The sequence below is a fragment of the Geotrypetes seraphini genome, chromosome 5, assembly GCF_902459505.1.
Source record: "Geotrypetes seraphini chromosome 5, aGeoSer1.1, whole genome shotgun sequence".
Taxonomy (NCBI): domain Eukaryota; kingdom Metazoa; phylum Chordata; class Amphibia; order Gymnophiona; family Dermophiidae; genus Geotrypetes; species Geotrypetes seraphini.
In genome coordinates, this window is record NC_047088.1 from 2,750,531 (window position 1) to 2,777,162 (window position 26,632).

The 26,632-nt window shown below is 46.1% G+C and overlaps 1 protein-coding gene across 3 annotated transcripts in view; it reads right to left on the reverse strand.

Annotated features, from left to right (window-relative positions):
• Positions 1-17,369: 17,369 nt before the first annotated feature.
• The window catches only part of GJB1 (gap junction protein beta 1), a 76,954-nt gene continuing 67,691 nt past the window's right edge, over positions 17,370-26,632 (reverse strand). For all 3 annotated transcript variants that reach the window (XM_033944216.1, XM_033944218.1, XM_033944217.1), the window contains exon 2: positions 17,370-18,650. In XM_033944216.1, coding sequence (XP_033800107.1) covers positions 17,835-18,641 — 807 coding nt within the window. In that variant the 5' untranslated portion in view covers positions 18,642-18,650 and the 3' untranslated portion in view covers positions 17,370-17,834. The remainder of the gene's footprint in view (positions 18,651-26,632) is intronic.

The window sequence follows — 26,632 nt, forward strand, 5'->3', positions numbered from 1 at the left end:
GTGTATCCAATGCCTGGGCCCAGACCATCGCATAGAGTCTTGTTTGCGCTGCTGGATGCTTCAGAAGCATTCTATGAAAAGGTATAGAGTAGTCGTACCAGCCAAACAGAGACTGTTGATGCGGCTTGCTTCGATTTCGAGGAGTGCATCTTCATCCATGTCATCCTCTCCAGAGCGAGCCGCAGCACCATTGATACCGGCATCCAAGCCACAGATATCGGTGCAGGCCTTCAAAGAGAAACTCAATGCTGTCTTTAAATTGGAGTATGGGGATATGTTCAAAATTATTACTCCCATGTCAGCTCCTCCGGTACCGGGCTAGCCTGAGCGTCACTCCATGTGAGATGCAGATACCACCACTGCCTCATCAGTACCACCTTCTCGGCACTGATCATTGTCATCGAGCCATGCTTTTAGACACCGTCCTTCACACTGGTCTCCTTCACCGAAGCATTGCTCCTCAAGACACTGATCTCCTTCCCCGAAGCATCGCTCCTCAACGCACCAGCCTCCTTCACCGCAGCATCGTTCTTCAAGGTACAGATCACCTTCTCCAGAACGTATGTCTAAGAAGTGTCATTCTTCTGGGCATAGATCCAGTCATTCCAGACATTCCTCTCCACATCTTCCATCTACTAAATTTGGCAAACATTCTTCTAAGTCCAAGCATATTTCTCCTACGCACTCAGTCAAGCACAAAAAGTCTGTTTCACCTGCTTCATCGGGTCGGTACTTGTCCAAATGTGAACACTGTTCTCCCTCCATTCCTGTGGTTTCAGATCTTCATCTTCAGTCTGTTCTGCGGAAGCTTATGGTTCTCAGGAAGAGCATTTTCCTCCCTCTACTTCTTATGGAAAGCCTTCTCTTTCTCAACCGGTCTCATTTACTCATTTCATCAGACAGATGAGTAAAGACTTGACAGTAAAATTGGAGGCAGATTCCAAGTATTCAGCGGAGTTTCTAGAAACCATGGACATTAAATATCCTCCTAAGGAGCTTCTCAAACTTCCTTTGCAGGGTATCCTAAAAGAAACTCTTCGTAAGAATTGGGACTCCCCTTATTCTGTTCTGACTGCTCCTTGATTCTCAATATAAGATTATCCCGATTCCTGGTTTCAATAAGCCTCAGCTCTCTCACCAGTCTCTCGTAATGGAGTCCACTCTCTTAAAATCTGCTTCTTCTGAGGTCTATGCTACTATCCCTCCAGGACATGAAGGTCGATCAATGGACAGGTTTGGTAGACATCTGTAACAGAATTCCATGCTGGCTAATAGAGTCATCAATTACAATTTTTATTTCACTTGTTATTTGAAGTACTGGGTCAAAACTATGCCAGCTTACTTCAAATATCTGCCATCACATCAGAAGTCAGAGTTTCAACACATGTTCCATACTCTCACACAGCTCAGGCAGCACATGGTACAATTCTCTTATGATGCCTTTGAGCTGTCTTATAGATTGTCTGCAATCTCGATGGCCATGAGAAGACTTGCATGGTTAAGGGTAGCAGATATGGATACTAACCTTCAAGACCAGTTAGCTCAGGGATCTCAAAAGTCCCTCCTTGAGGGCCGCAATCCAGTCGGGTTTTCAGGATTTCCCCAATGAATATGCATTGAAAGCAGTGCATGCACATAGATCTCATGCATATTCATTGGGGAAATCCTGAAAACCCAACTGGATTGTGGCCCTCAAGGAGGGACTTTGAGACCCCTGAGTTAGCTAATATCCCCTGCCTAGGAGATGAACTTTTTGGGGACACTATTCAGAATGCAACTAAACAAGTACACAAGCAGATAGACAAGGGCGACCCGATCGACATTGTATATCTGGACTTTCAGAACCGCCCACGGCGAGCAGCCATTTGCCGGGCCCTCTCACAGCCACCAGCAGAGCCGCCGGAGATCCGAGGAGAGGAAAGCGTGGGAGCTCTGCTCCGCCCCTCTCCCTTGACCAGCGAGGGACAGATCGTTAAATTTTGACTGCCCACGGCGAGCAGCCATTTGCTGGGCCCTCTCACAGCCACCAGCAGAGCCGCCGGAGATCCGAGGAGAGGAAAGCATGGGAGCTCTGCTCCGCCCCTCTCCCTTGACCAGCGAGGGACAGTTCAATAAATTTGACTCGCCCACGGCGCGCAGCCGTTCGGCGCGCCGAGTATGCGCCTTTGTGAAGCGTCGGCAGTGAAGCAAACAAGAAACAAACAGCTCACTGGTTCTCCAGTAACGGAAAAAGCCACAGCCAAGAGATAAACATCTCTGTCAGATCACACACATCGATTATCTAGCAACCAACTCCCCAGCAACTTTACTCACCAACAATGGCAATCCGCCCTCCCAAAATCCTGCTTGTCCTCCTGTTGCTCGCCCTCCTCATATCCAACTGGAAAACAGCAGGTTACCATACATACTCCATCCCAATCATGACAACAGCTTACAGGCAAACCCTACCAGCTAGGAAACTCCACTCCCTCAGATCTCTGACACCATGTCCTATCTCCAGCCTAGAAAGCATTCCGACATTCTGGGGCAAACGACCTCCGCCAAAACCCAAGACAAACAACCAAACACACCTGACACCTCCAAGAATCTCCCTCAACTCAATCAGTACACCATTCTCCCTCACAAACTTCGCACCAATAAAATGTGCATACATGAACATAAGATCAATCAGTCCGAAGGTGGAACTAATCAAAGATTGGCTGACTAAAGAACAACTAGGCTGCCTATTCTTATCTGAAACCTGGCTCACATCAGACTCTGACCCAAGCATAATAGATCTCTGCCCAAAAGGATATAAACGGGGAGGGTTAGCCGTCATAGTAAAAAACAACCTTAACCTAAAAGTCCTAGCCAAGCAATCATCCCCTCACCTGGACCTTCTATCCTGTCAACTCTCCGATAACATTCTCACAGGAAACCTGACTTGCATCCTCTGCTATGTCACACCAGGAAAATGGTCCGCATCAAAACAAGAACTCAAAGAATTCATTTTCCAGAATTCACTAACTTCCACCCACAATTTACTCCTCGGAGACATAAATCTCCATCTAGAAGACCACTCCTCCAAACAAGTAGAGGGAATACTCTCATATCTCAATACTCTATCCTATCAGATCCTTAACCCCGAACCCACACACGAAAAAGGCCACCAACTGGACATTGCAGCATTCACGTCCCCTAACCTTGACACTCAAAACATACACATATCCAACGGTGTATGGCACCCCTCTCTCTGGTCAGACCACTACAAATACACTTTCACTATAAACTGGGCTCAAAACAACCACAAACCCGCACTCCAAAAAATACTCATCAACACACGACAGAAAATCAATCCTAATACCTTTTGGGATAAAGTAGACCCAGCAATCGACCACATCAACCCCAAAGAATTCGTAACCCACTGGCGTACCCTAAGCGAAGCTACTATGAACGAGCTAGCACCAATAAAAACTAAAAACAAAATCTGTAGACCCTCAGACAAATGGTTCAACTCCGAACTACTCCATCTAAAAAGGCAATGTAGACACCTCGAAAGAATATGGAAAAAACAGAAACAAGACCAAACAAAAGTAGCATGGAGAAACCAAATCAAACAGTACAATATCAAACTAAAGGAAAAAAGGAAAGCATACTACGCCAAACTAATTGGCACTGAAACTCCAGACTCAAAAATACTCTTCAATCTTGTAAGAAAACTCACTGACACTAAACCTTTCCTAGCTACCCAAGGTAACCAATCTCCTTCAGCCCACCAATTAGCAGACTACTTCAAGCACAAAATCACCAATATCAGAACCACCTTCAACAATTCATTAACCATCCTCGATGAGATTATAATAACGCCAACAACAGATGAAGCCTTAGTAGCAGACAGAACGTGGACTAACTTCCCTAAAGTACAATGGAGCGACATGATCCGACTCTACAACAAATACAGTAAAACATCATGTGACCTGAACAACTGCCCATCGTACCTGCTAACAACCGCATCCACCAAGTTCAAAGCCAACCTCATGATCTGGTTACAATCCACGCTCACAGATGGTCAGTTCCCACCAGAACTAGGCAAGATTATTATCACCCCCATACCGAAAGACCTCAAAGCCCCACACAATAACCCAGCCAACTACAGACCCATAGCTTCAATCCCATTATATGTCAAACTACTAGAAGGTCTTGTAGCACAATACTTCTCCAACTACCTAGAAGACCACAACATACTACATGCATCACAATCAGGATTCAGAAAAAAACACAGCACAGAGACACTGCTTGTATCTCTAATGGATATAGCCCGTCAACACCTCAGTAAAGGAAACAGGATACTAATCATCCAACTAGATCTCTCAGCAGCATTCGACCTAGTTGATCACTCCATACTACTCCAGATACTAGACGCCATAGGGATCTCAGGTATGGTACTCAACTGGTTTCAAGGCTTCCTTAAAACTAGAACATATAAAGTAAAGACAAAAGATCTCATATCGGACCCTTGGTCAAACCCCTGCGGAGTACCGCAAGGATCTCCATTATCACCCATACTTTTCAACCTCTTCGTATCCTCACTGGGCACCACCCTAGACACCCTAAATATAATATCATTCAGCTACGCAGACGACATAACAATCCTTCTCCCCTTCAATATTCAAGACCCCAATTCATCAGGACGACTGAAAACAACATTGGAAACGGTAGAAACATGGATAACGAACCACAAACTGAAATTGAACACGGATAAAACCAAATTCCTTCTGCTAGAAAAAAACAAAGAACCAACCTTAACTGAATTGGTGACAAATGCAATCAAATACCCAATACAGCCCGCGCTCAAAATTCTGGGAGTAACAATAGACAGGAGCTGCACAATGCAGATTCATACCAACAAAACTATCCAAAAAGCTTTCTACACCATGCGCAACCTGCGGAAAATAAGAAAATTATTTGACAAAGTACATTACAGGATCATAGTCCAATCACTTGTGCTAGGACTTGTAGACTACTGCAATAGCCTTTATCTACCATGCCCCACTTACATGATCAAACAATTACAGACAGTACAGAACACAGCTCTCAGACTCATCTATTCACTAGGAAAATATGATCACATCACTAATGCCTATCTCAACTCGCACTGGCTACCGATACGAGCAAGAACCCAATTCAAACTATACTGTCTATTATTCAAAGCACTAAACGGAACAGCACCTCTCTACCTAAACAGCCGCCTAAACCGAAACCTCTCATCTAGAGTAAGGAGAACCCAGATCCCATTCACCTACCCCCCACTCAAAAGCACAAGATGCAAAAAACTATATGACAACCTACTTGCTACACAGGTGTCAGATGTGGAGGACAAGGCCCAGATGGTAGAGGCGGAGGTGGAGGTACAGGTGGTGGCGGAGGTGGACCAGCAGCATGTGGTCGAGGAGCAGGGATCATGGGAGGTCCCTGATGTATATGCAGACATGCCCCTCTTGAAGGGGATGAGGAGGTGGTTGTGGAGGCAGCAGCCCCGGCCCCAATAGTTGCTCCCCCTCCTGAGGCATATGGAGAGCTGCTGAACATTGTGGGCCAAATGTGCAGTGAACTGCAGGAGGGGAGGCGCGAAACAATGCAGACCCTGCAGGAAATTGTCAGCCTTCTGCGGCAGCTGGTTGCCATATTCAAGGAGCCACTATAGAGGGTGAAGGGGCTAAACTGAAGGCCAAGCTGCCAATGGGCCATTGAGGCCCAAATCATGTTACCAACAGTGTCCCTGACAGCTCACAAGTAGCTGCCAGAAAGCCAATGACTGAAAGGACATCACACGGCCTCTCCTTCACATATTCAGGAGACTTTACCTACTGTATCTCATTGGGACATACTTGGATGTTAACTTACTTGATGTTACTGGCTGTCGTGTACAATGCTGTCATCTATTTCTCTGCCAATGATTGCAAGTGTTGAGATGTGATGTACAGATGCAAACTGTACAGTGATGGTTAAGGTGTGCAATAGTTGCACTAAAGGTGTGTTCCAATCCCATGACTAGTGTAGGAAGACATGCATATGGTGGGACAGTGCTATACGCAATAGAGGGTACCTTCCCCATATCAGTGGAAAACAGGTATGCAGTGAAATGAAAAGACCCTACTATCAGATGGGATGTGGTGAGGAGGCCATAAAGATTGACACGGAGAAAGTGGGAATGCTAGGCTGCATTTCTGAGGTCACAAATAGCTTCTATAACCTATAGCCAATGGATGATGATGATGTAACCAGGCCAGGGGTACAGGGAGCACCATTGAGATTAGAAGCCACAACCTCTGGAGACAGAGGCTGCTGCAGCAGGACAGCCCTCACAGATATTTGCTGACCCTTACAAATGAAAAGGTATGTGAGGCTCAGAACTGCTCGCTTACTTTGCACAGGTTGGAGCAGTGTTAGTCATGTTGGGGCAATTGGACAGGCATGTACCATAAGTATGATATTGTATGTTCTCATAATGCATACATATTTGTCTTTTGTGACCAGGTGTTCTACCATTCATGTCTACCTCAGCAAAGATCTTGACTACAAAAACAGACCAAAATAAATAGCAGATATCTACTGCTAAACTGGATGTCATGTGTGATCCCTTGATATCATGTCACTGACCTGCACCTAACCAAAGGGCAGGCAGGCAGCCAACTGAAAGTGGGAACGTGGCCATCTTGTAAGTAAGTTCTGGATGAGACCAGGACCATGTCACATGCAGGACCTGAGACAGAGGTTGTGTTAGTAACAGTTCAAGAAAAAGGGGAGAGATGTAGACTTGGGAGTTCCATGATTTGCAATGGATGTAACACCTGATTGTCTGAATAGCTCCCCCTCTTTCTAGAGGCCTCTGCTAACCCTCGACTGAAGGGACTCATGTAAAAGAGAGCTGCTGACTGCTGTACAATGCTGCCGGTCATATGCAATCAGTTAGATCCCATCAGAGCTACACATGTGCGAGGTGAGGCACTAGGAAGCAGACCAGTGTCAACTGAGAGGGTATTCTACCCCCCCCCACGACACCAAAAAGCTGTAACAGCTGAGCCACCAACAAGGCCACACATACACCTGTGGCCAGGATCAAGGGTGTGTAAGGAACGAATCCCAGGGGAGGGGGAGGGGAGGGGGGGTAAGGTGAAGCAATCATTGGAGGAAGGAGGTGGCATTGTGGGATATGGAGCCCTCCCCCTAGGCAGGGATGGAGGATGGGGAGAGTGAAGAGGTGTGTTCCAGGAGGCTCACCCAGTCTTTGCCCTTACCCTGTTATGGCCCCTATACAGATTGCTCCTCCCCTGTTCTTCTAAACGCTGTTTCAAACAGGCTTTCCAGAGGGTAACCAGCAACATGAGGCCCAGACATCTCTATAAGCATGTAAGACATCATAGATGAAGCAGGAATACTTGCTTACCTGAATACAGCCACAGGCTTGAAAAGGCAGATCATGTAATCTGTAACATCCAGCAAACGAGTTAGGATTGCATCAGTAGATAGGAAGGTGTCTCCGAACAGATAGGAGACGGACGTTTGTGCTGATGTAGACGTATCCCGGCCCCCTGGATTTAAACGTACCAATAAACGTGTCCTAGACGTCTTTCGGATTTGTCCATAACCGACCAGATGGACGTACTTAATTGTCAATAAATACATCTAACCTCATATTATCAAAAGTGTGAGTACTTTGACACCATGCCTCCCATACCAGTCAAAGCTCTGTCCCAAAAGCCTAACTTCTCCCAGGCTGAGACAGAAATGCTGGTGCAGGAGGTGCACACAGTGGCGTACCAAGGGGGGGGCGGGAGGGGCGGTCCGTCCCAGGTGCCAGCCCTGAGGGGGTGTTCCGGGCCTTGCCGTTCAGTCCCCCCCCACCCCCGAAGGACCGCTCGCCCCACTGACCTTCCTGCACCACCTGTGAAGCAGCCCGCAGCAGGATCGCGACATCAGCGATCCCTGAGTTGCTTGGGCGCTGCTTCCTGCGCCGCGGTCCTGCCCTTCCTCTGACGTCAGAGGAGGGGCGGGACCGCAGCGCAGGAAGCAGCGCAGGGATCGCTGACGTCGCGATCCTGCTGCGGCTGCTTCATAGGTGGTGTGGGGAGGCCAGGGGGGCGAGCAGTCCTTCGGGGTGGGTCGGGGCATCAGGCCTTCAGGGTGGGGCGGGCAGGCAGGCAGGCTTTCAAGGGGGGGGGGGGTGACAGGCAGGCCTTCAAGGGGGGGGACAGGCCTTCCGTGGGGGGGGGGGGCAGACCTTCAAGGGGTGCAGGCCTTCAAGGGGGGGCAGGCAGGCCTTCAAGGGGGGGACAGGCCTACAAGGGGGTGGGACAGGCCTACAAGGGGAAAGGCCTTCGGGGGGGTGCAGGCCTTCAGGGGGTGCAGGCCTTCAAGGGGGGGCACAGGCCTTCAAGGGGGGGACAGGCAGGCAGGCCTTCAAGGGGGGGACAGGCCTACAAGGGGGGGACAGGCCTTCAAGGGGGGACAGGCCTTTGGGGGGGACCCTGGTTTAGAAGTACACAGAGGGAAGGGAGTGTTCAAAGAGACATGCATATGCCAAACTGGGGGGGAAGAAATAATGGGTCTGAAAATAGAGGAGAGGGAGAGAGATGATGGACCATGGGATTTAGGGAGGGAAGGAACAGAAAGGGAGAGAAATTGGACACAAGGGATGGTGTGGAGGAGGGATAGAGATACTGGATAGGAGGGTAATTGGGAAAAGAAAGGGAGAGATGGTGGACTCTGGGATGATGGGGAAGGAGGGAAAGATGCCGGATGAAAGGGTAGTTAAGAAAAGGTGGATCTGTGGAGGGAGATGAAAAAAAGGAAAGATACCAGACTTCCTGGGGAAGGAAGGGAAATGGAAAGGGAGGACAGAGTTGGCAGATGGATGGTTAGCATGCAGAAAGAAGAAAGAAGGAGACCCTGGCAAGCAAGTTATCAGAAGAAAACCAGAGCCTTGGACCAACAAGATTTGAAATATAACCAGACAACAAAAGGTAGAAAAATTAATTTTATTTTCTGTTTTGTGATTATAATATGTCAGATTTGAAATGTGTATCCTGCCAGAGCTGGTGTTGGACTGCAAATGTGAGCTAGGATTTAACAGAGAGAGGAAAAGTCCTTTTTGTTTCTTTATTTTATTTACATCACAGCGCCAGTGTGGTTAGGAGAAGCCAAAGGGGGTAAAAAAGCTATAAAACCCACCAGGAGTTTTGAAAAAAAATCACCCAACTGGGCAGGAAAATCGAATTGAAAAACCAATTCAATAGGCTGAATCGAATCAAAATTTTTTTTCCTGAATCTGGCAGCATTAGTTTGCGCTACTGTCTTAGACTTTAGGACCTGGGATTGGGGAGAGATGGCATACTCAGTACTTTATAAAGCAAGTGAAATGAGGATTTGGTCAGACTTTTGAAGGGTCTGCAGAAAAAAAATATTGTATAGGCCGGGGACATGAGACAGCAGGAAATGGGAACTTTTCTTCCTTCTATTTTTGTGAATGGAAAGGCTGAGGATGTCAGAGAGTTCAGTTAAAATATGTGCTTTATAAGAAAATATAATAATGTGTTTTATAAAGTTTATAGCATAGCTGGCCTACCCAGTGAGGTGTTCCTAGTGGTGGTGGTGGCAGCGTGTCAATGTGTTGAGAGGAAGAGGTGGTCTGGGAAATTCTGCTGAGCAAACTCTGGGCCCATTTCCACCCCCTAGTTAGTCCACTCCACTCAACTGGTTCACACACTGAGTGGGTCTTTGGGTGTTGTTTGGGATCTCTTCCAGTGGTTTATCAGTATCTCCTTCTGGTCCAAGGAAGGAAACTTTGTTATCCTTAGCATTGATCTACAGAATATGTTTATAACAGCGCTGCTTGTGTGGCATTAGGCTATGTAGTGATCGAAAGAAAAAAACAGACCTTTGCACATTTTTGCACTATATGGTGGGTGTATGAGGAGATTCACATTTCCTGCACAGCTAAGTCCATGTGAAGTTACCTTGTGCTGTATTTGACATCTAGCAAGGTCTCTGTTTGAAAGGAAAGATCTAAACTTAAAAATGAAGTGGCCAGAAGTTATGGTAAAAGCAGATAGTGTAGCTGGTTTTAAGAAAGATTTGGACAAATTCCTGGAGGAAAAGTCCATAATCTGTTATTAAGACATGGGGGAAGTGTCTGCTTGCCCTGGATCGGTAGCATGGAATGTTGCTACTCTTTGGGTTTTGACCAGGTATTAGTGTCCTGGATTGGCTACCATGAGAATGGGCTACTGGGCATGATGGACCATTGGTCTGACCCAGTTAGGCTATTCTTATGTTATGTTCTCATCTGTAGGGGCCTTTGTTTTCACTTCTTATTTTAATGTATTTTTTTTCTGGGAACTTATCAGTGTTTTTTATAATGGGAACAAAAATGGAAGAGAATTAATGTGTGTGGAATGGGGGGTAACTAATTTCTTCAGCTAAATAATTCAATCCACTTCAAACAGACATAGGAGAACTCACGCACCATTCACACACCCTCCAACCAAAAACGTCAAAAGAAAAAAACTGTTCGACAACCTCCTAGCCATTCGAGCTGCAACACTCAACCCCCAACCCTACAACCAATTGACATCGACCACATACTGCAAAACCTTCAAAAAGAAATACAATCCCTTCTATTCAAAAAACACATAAAACCGAACTAACACAATCAGAACTGTCCCAAGCATCACCTGCAACTACTCCATATGTACTTCTGATGTCATGACAATTCAGACATAATTTATGTTATGTTATGTTTGGAATATAAGAAAATTTTCACTGCCTGTTTCTATTCTGACCATTTATTCCATTTCATGGTCATTACAAAAAATATTTTTTTACATGGGGGGGGGTGTCAAAAAATGATGGGCCCCGGGTGCCACATACCCTAGGTACGCCACTGGGTGCACACACACCATCAGCAGCTCTTCTCACCCCAAGGAGAAAGACTCGGAGCATACTCAAAGAGCAAAGTCTGGACAGCAATAGCTCAGTGCCTGAATGCAGTCCACCGCCATAAGCGAGATGTGGAGGACTGCAAGAAAAAATGGAGAGCCATCAAAAGGGAGTTCCGAGCTAAGGTGGGCAACCGGCCTCCAGATGCTGACATGGCAGACCTCAGCCCCAAGAACCAGCTAGTGCTCACCTATGGTGTGGGCACACAGGACACATCAGCTGCCCCAACTGCACAGCGTTCTGGTATGTACGTGTCTTCATCCCCAGACTCCCAGCTATGTCCCATATTCTGAGAGACCTCTCTTTCATCCTCCTTCTTCTACTCCTCTAATGGGGTAGTGAGTACACCTGCTCTTCAAACCTTTCCATAACACCTGTTTGGTACTGCTCCATGTGCTGATGGCAGAGCATGGAATTAGATTCCTACACCCTTATACTGACAATTTGGAACATTTGCTATGATCAGCAGGTGTGCTCATGTAAGGTGTCTGCACATATACTGCTTTCATCCCCTTCATAATGTCACCAACACACCGCCCTATGGTAGCTGGATATGTAGTCACACACCTTTGGGATGTATGTTACTGCCAACTCCTCTCACGTAGACACAGGTAGCGCACCTGTGGTATGCTGTGACATCTATATGTGCTTTTCCACTATGTAGATGCCAGCTCTGACGAGGATGAGGCTGGATGTAGTGGCATTGACACACTGACTGTGCAGGGACAGCAGGATGAGGCGGATGTGCAGGCAGCTGCAACACTCAACCAGCAGGAGCCTGACGAGTCCCAGGACACCCAAACACAGGAGCCTGCCAATGGGGATGATGAGGACATGCCAATTCCCCCACCACCTGAGCGGTTTGCCAATGTGGCTGTGGATACTGAGGAGGGCAGTGAGGGACCACAGCCTGGCCACTGGAGGGCACCCAGTCACCACCTACTGAGACTGGCCCAGAAGCTACTGGGGCACAATCTGACCCTGGAGGAAGAAGCTCCAGCTGCTGAGAGAGGGTGTGAAGGCAAGACAGCAGTTACTGGAGGCAAAACAGTTGTCACTGGAGGCCCAACGGGAAACCAATCAACTTCTGAGGCAGCTTTCATATGCCAACACTGGCATCGTTGCAAAGCTGGAAGGCCTCCACAGTGAGCTCAGAGCTCGATCGAAACCGTACTCCCTCCACAAGCCAGCACACTGATCAGGTGCCTGCACCACCCTCCAGCACTGGCTCAGTGGCAACAGGACGCAAAGCCACAGAGAAAAGAAAGCACCCCAGATGTTGGGGCCTGCCTAGAGGTGGAGCTGGGAGGGCTGTCAGGGGCCGTGGGAGACCATGTGGGCGAGGGAAGGGGAAGGGGAGGTAGGTAAGGGGCTGGTGTGGTTCGTGTATGTGGGTGAGGATGGGTGTATGTAAGGGTGGTGTTTTGCACAAAATGTGGGAAAATAAAGGTGTTTCTTTAAAAGAGCCTACTGTCCGTGCTGTTTACAAGCTTCAGCTTATGTACATTGAAGCTGACTATTGTCCGTGCTGGTTACAAGCTTCAGCTTATGTACACTGAAGCTGACAGCCTGGGCTGGTTGTGCAGTCCAGTAAAACGGCACTGGACTGATATACAGTCAGATGGCTAGGGTAGAGCGTCCATTTCACAGGAAGTGGGTCTGTATTAGATGGTGCCTGGCGTTGACCCCTTCCTGGCTGGCACTCTGCTCGGCTCTGTGCTGTGGGGGTGGGGGAGGCTCCTCAACATCGCCATCAGGTGGCTGCTGAAGTTGTTGCTGTGGGGGATCTGGCAGTGGCTGGTGTTTGCGTACTGCAAGGTTATGTAACATGCAGTATGCCACGAAGATCTGAGCTGCCTTCTGAGGCCTGTACAGCAGCTGGCCCCCCGATCGATCCAGGCATCTAAAGCGTTTTTTTAACTGGCCAAATGTTCTCTCGATGATGCTCCTGGTGGCTTTGTGATGCCAATTGTATTCCTCCTCAGCTGCAGTGTGAGGGTGGACAATTGGAGTCATCAGCCAGACTCGCTGAGGATACCCCCTGTCACCTATGAGACATAGAGAAAAAGAGAGAGAGAACAATGAGTGGCAGTGATTTGCAGGTGCAGGAAGAGAGTGTTGGAATGGGGGGGGAACAGTGTGTCCCTGAGGTGCTTATCAAGAAGCCAAGCGTCATTGAATTGCCCCTGGGTTGCTCTCTTGTGGAAGCTATAATGCTGCACTATATAGGCGTCGTGTGTGGAGCCTGGGTATCTGGCACACACATCCAGGATCTCTCCCTGTGCATTGCACACCACCTGCATATATATTGAGTGGAACGCCTTCCTATTCTGGTAACTGGCCTCATCTGCCCAAGGGGGTCTGAGGGCAATATGTGTGCAGTCTACCACTCCGATGACGGAGGGGAATTGTGCCACATTGTAGAACTGCCTCATACTGCCCTGTAGGGCCTGGAGAGTGGTGGGGAGGGAGATGTAGTCATGGGTGTGGGTTAGGAAGGCATTAAGAAATTAAGTGAGGCAGTTGGAAATGGCAGGCTGAGTGAGTCCAGTGTTGGCTGCCAGAACAGACTGGAAGCTCCCAGTTGCCAGGAAAGTGAGGGCTGCTGTTACTTTTAAATGCACTGGAATTGGGTAATTCCGCCGAGTGCGGGCCTGTAGCAGGGGCTGCAATTGGAGGCAGAGATCCTGGATGGTGGCCTTGTCAAAGCAGTATCGCTCCAGGCACTGCTGGTCAGTAAGCTCAAGGAAGCAGGAGCGAGGTCTAAACAGCCTCCTGTGGTGGACTCGGTGATGGGGCCTCTCATTCTCCAACTCCTCTTCCTGCAGAAGGATCTCTACTACAACAAGCACATTGACCCCTTCCATCGCCCGCAAAGAAATCACCTGGCAAAGAAAGCAGAGCTCATTACAGTCTAAACAGGCCCCAGCCAAGCAGTCACCTGACACCACCCCTCCCCCCAGGGATTGAGCCAGGTGGTGAAACTGAACACTTACTAGTGTGCAGCTTGAGATAGATAACCTGGACATACAGATGGATAAACTGGACACACTGGCCTCACTTGTGTATGCTGGACACTACAGACATTTTAAACATATTTTCCCATAGCCAGGCCCAGCCTGTACCTTGCTGTCTGTGAACACATGTATCCTTTGAAATGCTAACCCAGCTGGCTGCAAAGTTCCTGTCTCCATTCCCTGCTGGGAGTATATTTCTCCAAGGTTCTGCTGAACTGTTATCAGTGCTGTATGACTTCACATATGCCAGGCACCCTGGAAAGCCATAAAACATTTATAACGAGCAGGACGATGTGGGTGTAGAGAGATGAGAGAACTTGGTACCACAACATTTGCTGCCTCTGAAACGCGTTATGGGAACCAAGCACAGCTGGGGTATTGAAAGGTTACCCTTGCCAACTTTCTGCATACAAGGACGCCATCCTGAAGATGTACAGTGGTGTAAAACCACAAATTAGCATCTGCAAGGTGATAAGGATCTCAGAGCTGGAGGAAGAAAGTTCATGAAGAATTCTCTGTTTCTGCAAGGGCCCCTCTCCTGGGGGGGAAGTGAGAGAGGCGTGGACTGAGGGGAGGAATAGTTAGGTATATATTTTTGTACCAATAGGGAAGTATATGACCAGAGTTCGGGGATGTGCTTTTTGAAACAAAGGAAGAATTTATCTGTATAAAAAAACACGTGCATCACAGGTAGAGCCAGAGAGATTCACTTACGGTACTTGTGCTATGGGGAACTGCTAGCCCCCTGCTAAGCGTATGAGTGCAAGTTCTACTCTCCATTGCATATTCTGAACTGACAATATATTTTTTTCTGCTATGCTTTTGCTGCTGTAATTTTGTAAGTTTTTATACTAACAATAAAACAATATTGTCTGTTTTGGAAATACAATGCCGTCTCGTAGTCATTCCAATGAGGTAAAATAAGTGGCATTACTTCAAGCTCATGCCACACGATAGAGACCACAGTGAATGAGTAAGCTGAACTAGATGTAAGAGAATGAGCTGATGATGCTGATAGGAGGTAAGTGGGATGAGAGAGGGTTTTTGCAGAGGTGAATGATACGTGGGAAGACACACAGCAGTGAGAAAATAGGTGGGGAGGTTGAGATAGAGATGGTCAGAGTGAGGGGGTACACACACACAAAATTACACACCCATTACCTGTACACACTCAGGAACAGGTTAGACGTTGTGAAAGCAGCTCTAAGTTGAAACGCTACTTTGAACACCAGCTTTGGTTATCGTATTTGTACGTTTGGGGCCTAACCCTGCCCCCGGAACGCCCCATATTATATGTCTTAAGTTGGACATTTTGCGGCATAGGACGTGCAGCTGGCCAACTTTTGATTATGGTCGCTTGGACGTTTTGTCGGGTAAAACGTCCAAACTCCGACTTAGGCAGTTTTTTAGACGTTTTTGTGTTTTGATTATGAATTAGAGAGCTGAACGGGGACGACAGGAATCCCGCGGGACCTGCGGAGATCCCACGGGTTCCCCCTTCGGGTCGCAGAGATCCTGTGGGGATGCCCCCTTTGGGTCGCGGGGATCCCGTGGGGACGCCCCCTAGGGTCGCGGGATTCCTGCGGGGTTGTATGTACTCGAGTCGCGAGGCTTGTCTTCTTTTCCCTACCTGTCCTGCCGCAGCACACAGCCAACCGGAAGTCTTCCAGGATGTCAGCGCTGACGTCGGAGGGAGGGCTTAAGCAAAGCCCTCCCTCCCTCCGACGTCAGCGCTGACATCGGGAAGACTTCCGGTCGGCTGTGTGCTGCGGCAGGACAGATAGGGAAAATTCAAGGCAATGGCGTACCAAAGGGGGGGGGTGGTCCGCCCCGGGGCAGCCTTAGGGAAGGGTGCAGAGCCAGCCAGATCCCCTTACCTTCGTGGCGCTTCCCCCGACCGACCGACAACAGGCCCGGTCCAACAAAGCTCCCTGCCCTGTAGCCACGAATCTAAATTACCTTCTTACAGCAGATGGATTCAGGGCAGGGAGGTTTGTCGGACCGGGCTTGTTCTGTTGGGCAGGCGGGGAAGCGCCACTAAGGTAAGGGGCAGGGAGGGAGAAAGGGAGGAAAGGTGTAGTGGAGAGGAAAAGACGCTTAAGGGAAATGGGTAAAACTGAGGGGGGAGAAGGACGCTGAAAGCACATGGGGAAGACAAAGGGGGGGGGAGAAGGACTCTGAAAGCACATGGGGAAGACAAAGGGGGGGAGAAGGACGCTGAAAGCACTGGGGGAGAAGGATGCTGAAAGGACATGGGGAAGACGGGGGGGAGAAGGACGCTGAAAGGACATGGGGAAGACAGAGAGGGAGAAGGATACTGAAAGCACATGGGGAAGACAGGGAGGAGAAGGACGCTGACAGGCTATGGGGAAGACGGGGGGGGGGAGAAGGACGTTGAAAGGAAATGGGGAAGAGAGTTTGGGGCGAAGACGCTGGCAGGGAAGAAGACAGAGATGCCAGACTATGGGGGGAGCGGAGGGAAGAAGATGGGTGCCAGACCAATTTGGATTGGGGGAGAAAGGGAGAAGCACAGTAACAGAGCAAATGGAAGACGCAGAGAGAAGAGAGATAGTGGATGGAAGGAATTGAATGAGAACATGAGGAAAGCAGAAACCAGGCAACAAAGGTAGGAAAAAAATTCTATTTCTTTTTTTTTTTTTTGCTTCAGGATAAAGTAGTATATTAGTTGTGTTGATAAAAATTTATAAACATTAGAGGCTCTGGTAGTATGTATTCTTCCCAATTAATATTTCCAAATTAATAAAGTCTCTTTGCTTATTTGTAAATGGGTTTGTACCAGAGCCTTTAATTCAGTAGCATAATTAAATGAAATAACTATTTCTGAAGTTTATAGGGACGGGCGGGGATGGAGGGGATTCCTCATGGGGATGGGTTGGGATGGAAGGATTTCTCACGGAGACGGGTGGGGACGGGTTGGATTTCTGTCCCCGCGCAACTCTCTATTATGAACCCCAATGCTTCTTCTAACGACTGACCAGGTGCATGGAAATTTTTTCTCACATGAATGACAAATTCAAAATTTTTGTTGTTGCATAAGCAACAAGTTCTAAAAACCAACAATTTTCCAGATTTCCAAGTGTTTTTGTGAGTGGCACTCCTGGAATGTTTGAACGATTGCTTGTGTGCTCAGCTTAGAGGGAATATATATATATATATACACACACACAGTATAGAATACTAGCTTGGCATCTAGCCTAAATTTTAGCACTCTGTATACAACTGCCCTTTCCCTTCCTTAGTGTAAGGCTACAAAATGCCCTGAAAGATCCAGAGAGGGAAGTGAGCTTGTGTCGAGATTTCTCTCGTCACTAACTACACAATTGTCAGAAGCTGTTTAAACACAAAAATCAGCAATTTGTCATGAAAGATCAGCTTTAATAACCTTCATGCACACTGCCTCATCCAAGGTGATAGGAACATTTTACAAAAAACATTTGATTAATCAGTAATATATAGACTCCCTCAATCGTAACAGATTTGCCTCATAAGTCAATGCTTGTATGAGGAGGTTCTTCCAGGCATTTCCTTGGGGCCAGGTCTTTAGTGAGGCATGAAATACTGAACAGACTCTGGGAGAAGCTTCAGGAGCTCAGGATCCTTCCCACTCAGACTGATGTCTCCTTTCCCCTTGGCAGTAGCTCTGAAGCGTTTACTCACTCATTACTGCAATGGCAAGGACCCCACTAGTTTCTTCACTGGAAATCAGTCCACCCTCTAGAAATAAATATTGCATTGTAATAAATGAAAGACTGGGGCAATAGAGGAATACACTCAGACTCCAGGTGTCGCCAGCTCCAGTCTGTGTCCTGTACACCTCCCCTAAGAGGTGGAACAGTGAGCTCCCTTCTCATGCCCAGCGCTCCTCTTTAAACCATCTTCTGTGAGCATTAGGTTGTTCTCATTCTGTTTGTACTCTTTGCTGCTATAGAAAGAGCATTTCCCTGATGGCTCACTTCCCCACTGCCTCCGCCTAGCACAGGCACTTGCAATCAGGAAAACTAACTCTGCCACATTCAGCAAGATGCAGATTGCAGAGGTTGCCAGCATGAACACAGTGAAGATGGTCTTCTCTGTGGGCCGGGAGATGAAGCAGTCGACAGTGTTGGGACAGGGGTAGGCCTCACATTTCACCAGTCGAATCATCTTGTATCCAGGGTAGATCATATAGAATATGAACATGAAAGCTGCTTCAAAGATAATCCTGAAAAAGACGCTCAGGGTATAGGTCCACCAGAGGGTCCCTGAGATGCGAAATTTGTGCTTCTTTACCTCCTCTAGCTGCTTTGCATCGCTGTGACCAGACATTCGTAGCATCTTCTTTTCCTGATGCTGCTGATGGGCCACGTGCATGGCAACTAGCAGTGCTGGTGTGGAAACGATGATCAGCTGCAGTGCCCAGAGCCGGATATGAGAGATGGGGAAGAAGTGGTCATAGCAGACACTGTTGCAGCCGGGTTGCTGTGTGTTACAGGTGAAAGCGGACTTCTCATCTCCCCATACACTTTCCGCCGCCACAACTAGCACCATGATTCGGAAAATGAAGACAACAGACAGCCAGATACGACCGATGCCGGTGGAATGCCGGCTCACTCCACTCAGAAGAGTGTAGAAACCTGCCCAGTTCATCTTTCAAATCTGTAAGGGAAAAAGAGTGAAGAATTAGTCCCAAAACATGTCCTAAACATGCCTAATACATGATTCATCATAACATCTGTGTTCCTCAGCCAAATCACAAACTTTCGGGGTACCACAAGGTTCTATACTATCTCCTTTATTATTCAATGTATTTCTCTCTCCCCTCCTTACACTAGCCCAATCCATCGGATTCACCATATTCGCCTACGCCGACGATATTCAACTCCTCCACCCTATCAATACTACTAATATTTCAGATACAAAAGACATAAATAATAAACTGGATAACATACATGATTGGCTATATACAAACAAACTCGCACTCAACATAAATAAATCTCGTGTACTTCTACTTCCCATCAAAAAATCAGAATCATTACTCGGAACTATTTCTATCAAATCCACTCCATTACAAATGGAAACAAAAATTAAATTACTCGGCGTCATCATCGATAGCAATCTCACCTTCCATGAGCATATCAGCTCTGTAGTAAAAGTATGTTTTTTTAAACTCCGCATTATCAGATCTTTAACATCCATTCTGAACACTGACTCTATCACTATCTTGACCCACTCTCTGGTAATCTCTCACCTAGATTACTGCAATTCCCTCCTTAACGGCCTCTCACAAAAAGAACTACGACGTCTCCAGCTAATACAAAATACCGCTATAAAACTTATCTATAAAAAAAGCAAATATGACCACGTCACCCCTCTTTTAAAGGAAGCTCATTGGCTTCCCATCTCCTACCGTATTACTTACAAAATCATTCTTCTCACTTTCAAAATCAAACTTCTACATCAACCAACTTTTCTTGATAAGCTTCTTATACCTCAAAGTTCCCCGCGCACTTTGAGATCTTCAGACCAAAAGCTCCTCTTTATACCGTCCCTAAAAGACTCTTATTATACTCGTAAAACCAATTTCGCTGTTACCGCCCCAACATTGTGGAACTCACTGCCACAACATCTCCGTGATGAACAACAACTTGCTAAATTTAAAATAAATCTAAAGACATTCTTATTTCAGGATGCATTTAACCAAACCTAAAAAAAAAAAAAAAAAAATGCTCTTTTTTATTTATTAGACAAATATCCATTATTCATTACATTAACGTTCCCCCCTCCTAATGTTCATCCCCTCCCCACTCTCTCCATTTCTTCTATACAATGTAACTTTTTTCCCTTCCCCCACAATTTCCTCACATTCAAGTATGTCAAGTCTTTGTCATTTATGTTTAATTTAAGATATTTCCATTCACATCCTATTACTATTAATTCTTTTTTTAAGCTGATTGTTAACCGGCCAGACAATTGTTTGATGGTCGGGATATTAAAAACCAATAAACTTGGAAACTTGGAAACTTCCTGGGCTGAATCCAACTAGAATATTCAGAACATGACCCATTATAACACCTGTGGAAGGATGATGTCCGATAGTTGAAAACTCCAAAACCACTCTGGCACTATCCAGGGCAGAGTGAGGGAGGAATGAGGGGCTTTCACCCAGCTCTATGGACAATGGCACTATTTGTATAGTGGAGCAGTTTGTTAGGCCTGAAAAATTGCCTTGTACTCTAAACTGCTTTTAGCACCCTATATACAACCAAAAATGTCAATGTGTGTAAGTGTTGACCCACAAGCGTTGTTTGTCTTCTAGGAAGGATGCTGGCCTGGAGAAGTGGCCAATTCCTTAGAGCAGAGGTGTCAAATGTCGGTCCTCAAGGGCCGCAATCCTGTTGAGTTTTCAGGATTTTTCCAATGAATATGCATGAGATCTATTAGCATACAATGAAAGCAGTGCATGCAAATAGATCTCATGCATATTCATTGGGTAAATCCGGAAAATCCGACTGGATTGCAGCCCTCGAGGACCGATATTTGACACCCCTGCCTTAGAGCTATGTGGGCTAATTACTGGAGAAATCCAGCAGTCACATCCAACTGCTGAGTTCATAACCTTTCTGTAAAATTATTATAAACCAAAAGAGTACAGATATTTGAAGAAACAATACTGCTTAAATCAGGGGTGTCAAAGTCCCTCCTCGAGGGCCGTAATCCAGTTGGGTTTTCAGGATTTCCCCAATGAATATGAATGAGATCTATCTAATCTAACCTTTGGTTTATATACCAGTCATCTCCCAGTGGAGCTTGACTCGGTTCACATATAATTAAGACTAGAGTACATAGCAGAAAACATAAGAAAAGGAAGAACTAATTAAAAACTAAAGTACATAAGAAAAATAACTATAATATTATCATTTTGTTGAGGCTGTAGTTAAACCATTTAAAAATTGCGAGAACAACAAAGTTTTCAGGAATTTACGAATATATTTGCATGCATTGTTTTCATTGTATGCCAATAGATCTCATACATATTCATTGGGGAAATCCTGAAAACCCGACTGGATTGCAGCCCTCAAGGACTGACTTTGACACCTGTGGCTTAAATCATCATTGCAGAGAAGGTATAAAAAGAAGGCTTCTGTCTGGATTCAACAAAGCTAGCCAGGGATCCATCAAGACCAACAAGGACAGGTAAAAGCTGATTTTATTTTGTGTACCCTCACAGTTTTAATTCAGACCCATCCATAGACCATCCACATGTGACCTTAAATTTTCACCTGTATTCTACCACCTCCTTATTGACTTAGGTGCCAGGCTCAGTATTACCTCTATCACTGACTGTAATCTTCAGGAAATGCCAAATCCATCCTTTCAGACAGGCACAGTGTACTCATTGGTATATTTTATTAATTTGGGCTAAATAAAATACAATCTTAGGGCCCCTTTTACAAATGTAACAGGAAGAAAAAATTTTTTTAAGCATTTACAGGGGAAAGGTAGGAGGGAAATGCAAGAGCTGTTCAGGCTGGGCCCATGCACAGAACCTGGGAGATGGAGAGTCTGCAGCAGGAAGCTTGGGGGAAGTTATACTTAATAGCATCTGTCTTATTAAGAGCCCCAGGACTGTTATTGTGAGCTGGAGAGCAAAGAGTTTAAAGCAGTATAAGAAATTAATGAGGAAATGGTGTGTGGCTGCTGTAAAAATGTCTATGTCAGCTCTGGAGTGTGTGTGTGGGAGGGGGGGGGGGGAGGAGTTAAATATTTTTAAAATAATATTTCCAAAAAAATGTTTGATTTAATGATAAATGCTGCAAATTAAACTTGCTTATTGGCTGTTGAGCTGAGGTGAGTAATGAGAAGGCTGTGAAGAAGGATGCAGCTGAGTTTATTTAATGCAATGGGAGAGTATCTGAAGAAAGAGCTGTTAGGATGGGAGGACATAAGAGAAGTGGAAAGACAGTGGTCTAAGCTGAAAGGAGCGATAACAATGGCTACGGACCTTTATGTGAAGAAATCAATAAAAAAAACAAGAGAAAAAGGAAGCCAATATGATTCTCCAAACTAGTGGCGGAGAAAATAAAGGCGAAAGAGTTGGCGTTCATGAAATATAAAAAAAACCAAGAAGAGGAGAGCAGAAAGGACAACAGAGTGAAACTGAAAGAAGCCAAGAGAGAGATATGTTTGGCGAAGGCACAGGCGGAAGAACAAATGGCTAAAAATGTAAAACAGGGAGATAAAAATTTTTTCAGATATATTAGTGAAAGGAGGAAGATAAAAAATGGAATTGCTAGGCTAAAAGATGCTGGGAACAAATATGTGGAGAGTGATGAGGAGAAAGCAAATGTGCTAAACAAATACTTCTGTTCTGTGTTCACAGAAGAAAATCCTGGAGAAGGACCGAGATTGTCTGGCAAAGTTACACAAGAAAATGGAGTAGATTCTGCGCCGTTCACGGAGGAGGGTGTTTATGAGCAACTTGAAAAACTGAAGGTGGACAAAGCGATGGGACCAAACGGGATCCATCCCAGGATACTAAGGGAGCTCAGAGAGGTTCTGGCGAGTCCTATTAAAGACTTGTTCAACAAATCTCTGGAGACAGGAGTGATTCCTGGGGATTGGAGGAGAGCGGATGTGGTCCCTATTCATAAAAGTGGTCACAGGGATGAGGCAGGAAACTACAGGCCAGTGAGCCTCACTTCAGTTGTTGGAAAAATAATGGAAGTGTTGCTGAAAGAAAGGATAGTGTACTTCCTTGAATCCCTGTAGTACTGTGTCCCATTTGTTTTCTTCATTCCACCATGTTTCTGTTATGCCAATGATATCCAATATGTCACGTCTTGCTATTGTCTCTAGTTCCCCCATTTTGTTACCCAGACTTCTAGCATTTGTATACATACATCTAAGTTCTCTTCGTGTTACCTTTTTGGACCTTCTACTCTTGGCCGTCCCTGTAGCTTCAATTTTGGTATCCTTTACTGCTCCTGTGTTATCACCCTTTTTTGCTGTGTGGTCGTCCCCTCCTATGTCTGAGTTGTCCCTTCCTGCTTTTTCTCCCTTATTGGCTGTGAGGTCGTCTTCTCTTGTGTAGGTGTAGTTGTCCTTGGCTTCTTCGTCGGGGCATCCTGCTATCCGTACCATCGACCGGTGGTCGACTGTCGGCTTTCCCCTATCTATCAGTTTAAAGCCTTCTCGATTGCCTTCTTCATGTTGCCTGCCAAAACTCTTGCTCCTTCCTTGTCGGACTACACCTCAACAAGGAAGGAGCAAGAGTTTTGGCAGGCAACATGAAGAAGGCAATCGAGAAGGCTTTAAACTGATAGATAGGGGAAAGCCGACAGTCGACCACCGGTCGATGGTACGGATAGCAGGATGCCCCGACGAAGAAGCCAAGGACAACTACACCTACACAAGAGAAGACAACCTCACAGCCAATAAGGGAGAAAAAGCAGGAAGGGACAACTCAGACATAGGAGGGGACGACCACACAGCAAAAAAGGGTGATAACACAGGAGCAGTAAAGGATACCAAAATTGAAGCTACAGGGACGGCCAAGAGTAGAAGGTCCAAAAAGGTAACACGAAGAGAACTTAGATGTATGTATACAAATGCTAGAAGTCTGGGTAACAAAATGGGGGAACTAGAGACAATAGCAAGACGTGACATATTGGATATCATTGGCATAACAGAAACATGGTGGAATGAAGAAAACAAATGGGACACAGTACTACAGGGATACAAACTGTATAGAAGAGATCGAATAGGGCAGAAAGGTGGAGGTATTGCTCTATATGTTAAGGAGGGGATAGATTCTGTTGAAATGGTTAAAACAGAAAGGAAAGAGAAGCTTGAGTCACTCTGGATCAAAATTCCTGGTCAATATGGCGCAGATACGAAAATTGGCCTTTACTATCGTCCACCAGGACAGGCGGAGGAAACTGACGCAGAAATGATGGAGGAAATCAAACAAGAATGCAAGTCAGGCAATGTAATTATATTGGGAGACTTCAATTTCCCAGGGATAGACTGGAAACTAGCAACCTCCAACTGCGGCAAGGAAGCCAAGTTCTTGGAGGTGCTAGGGGATTGCTTCCTGGAACAAATGGTAAAAGAGCCGACAAGAGGCAACGCCACCTTGGACTTGGTCCTAAATGGCCTCACGGGACCGATAACAGAAGTGGAAGTCATAGTTCCACTGGGAACGAGTGATCATAATGTAATCAACTTTAAACTACACATCAGGAAAGGGAAACATGCCAAAACCTTAACCACCACCTTGAACTTTAAAAAGGGTAAATACGATAGCATGAGAGCCATGGTAGAAAAACGACTCGAGAAGATGATGGACAAACTTGAAACGGTTGATCAGGCATGGACACTACTGAAAAATACTATCACAGAAGCACAAGATCTCTACATTCCGAAGATTTCCAAAGATCGGAGAACAAAGAGCAAAAGAGAACCGGCATGGCTTACCATACAGGTGAAGGAAGCCATAAAAGAAAAGAAGGACTCTTTCAAAAAATGGAAATGCATAAAGACAACCGAAGCCTGGAACAAACATAAAGATGATCAGAAGAAATGTCACAAGGCGGTGAGGAATGCAAAACAGGAATATGAGGAAAAAATAGCCCAGGAGGCCAAAAACTTCAAGCCCTTCTTTAGATACGTGAAAGGGAAAAAACCTGCAAAAGAGGCAGTGGGACCCCTGGACGACCAGGGAAGAAAAGGGTACGTCAAGGAAGATAAACAAATCGCAGACAAACTAAATTCCTTCTTTGCGTCCGTCTTTACGAAGGAGGACACCTCAACAATACCTGAAGCGGAGAAAGTGTTTGCAGGAGAAATAGAAGACAGCCTCACCACAGTTGAAGTGGACTTAGACCAGATATACTATCAGATCGACAAACTTAAAAGCGACAAATCCCCTGGACCGGATGGGATTCATCCGAGAGTCTTAAAGGAATTGAAGGTTGAAATCGGAGAGTTATTGCAAAAACTTGCAAACCTGACAATCAGAACTGGACAGATACCGGACGACTGGAGGATAGCGAACGTCACCCCAATTTTCAAAAAAGGATCGAGAGGGGAACCGAGCAACTATAGACCTGTGAGTCTTACGTCTGTCCCTGGCAAGATGGTTGAAGCACTGATCAAGGATAGCATAGTCCGGCACTTGGACGCATATGACTTAATGAAACCCAGTCAACATGGATTCAGGAAAGGGAAATCATGTTTGACTAATTTACTCCAATTTTTTGAGACCGTGAACGAGCAAATCGATAGTGGGAAGCCGGTGGACATAATATATTTGGACTTCCAGAAAGCGTTTGACAAAGTTCCACACGAAAGACTTCTCAGGAAACTACATAGCCATGGCATAGAGGGGGATATACAAAGATGGATAGGCAAATGGCTGGAAAACCGAAAGCAGAGAGTGGGCATAAATGGGAAGTTCTCCGACTGGGAGAAAGTGACTAGTGGTGTGCCCCAGGGCTCGGTACTTGGGCCGATCCTTTTTAATATTTATATCAATGACCTAGAGGAAGGAACATCCAGTGAGATCATCAAGTTTGCAGACGATACAAAACTATGCCGGGCAATCAGATCGCAGGATGATAGAGAGAAACTCCAGAGCGACTTGTGTCAGTTAGAAACATGGGCGGAGAAATGGCAGATGAAATTCAATGTGGAGAAATGCAAGGTAATGCATTTAGGCAATAAAAATAAGGAATACGAGTATACAATGTCAGGTGCAACTCTGGGGAAGAGTGAACAAGAAAAGGACCTGGGTGTGCTGATAGATAGGACCCTGAAGCCGTCGGCACAATGCGCGGCAGCGGCAAAGAAGGCAAATAGAATGTTGGGCATGATAAAGAAAGGAATCTCGAGTAGATCGGAGAAAGTTATAATGCCGCTATATAGGGCAATGGTCAGACCACACTTGGAATACTGCGTCCAACATTGGTCTCCCTACCTAAAGAAGGATATAAAACTGCTGGAGAGGGTGCAGAGACGAGCAACAAAACTGGTGAAGGGTATGGAGAAACTGGAATACGAGGACAGACTTATAACACTAGGATTGTTCTCCCTTGAGAAAAGGAGACTGCGTGGGGATATGATCGAGACCTTCAAAATACTGAAAGGAATCGACAAAATAGAGCAGAGAAGATTATTTACATTGTCCAATTTGACACGGACTAGAGGACATGTAATGAAGCTAAGGGGGGACAGGTTCAGGACTAATGTCAGGAAGTTCTGCTTCACTCAGAGAGTGGTTGACACCTGGAATGCTCTCCCAGAGGAGATTATTGCGGAATCTACCGTCCTAGGCTTCAAGAGCAAACTAGATGCATATCTCCTTAAGAGAGGCATATAAGGATATGGTGGAATATAAATTACGCCAGGTGTACACCTGGCAGGGCCTCCGCGTGTGCGGATCGCCGGACTTGATGGACCGAAGGTCTGATCCGGAGAAGGCAGTTCTTATGTTCTTATGTTCTTATGTTCTTATGTTAATGGGTTACAGGATCTGAGGCAACAGGCTTTACAAAAGGTAAATTATGCCAAACGAACCTGATTTAATTTTTTGTTTGGGTGACCAGAGAGCTGGATCAATGACATTTGCTAGATGTAAT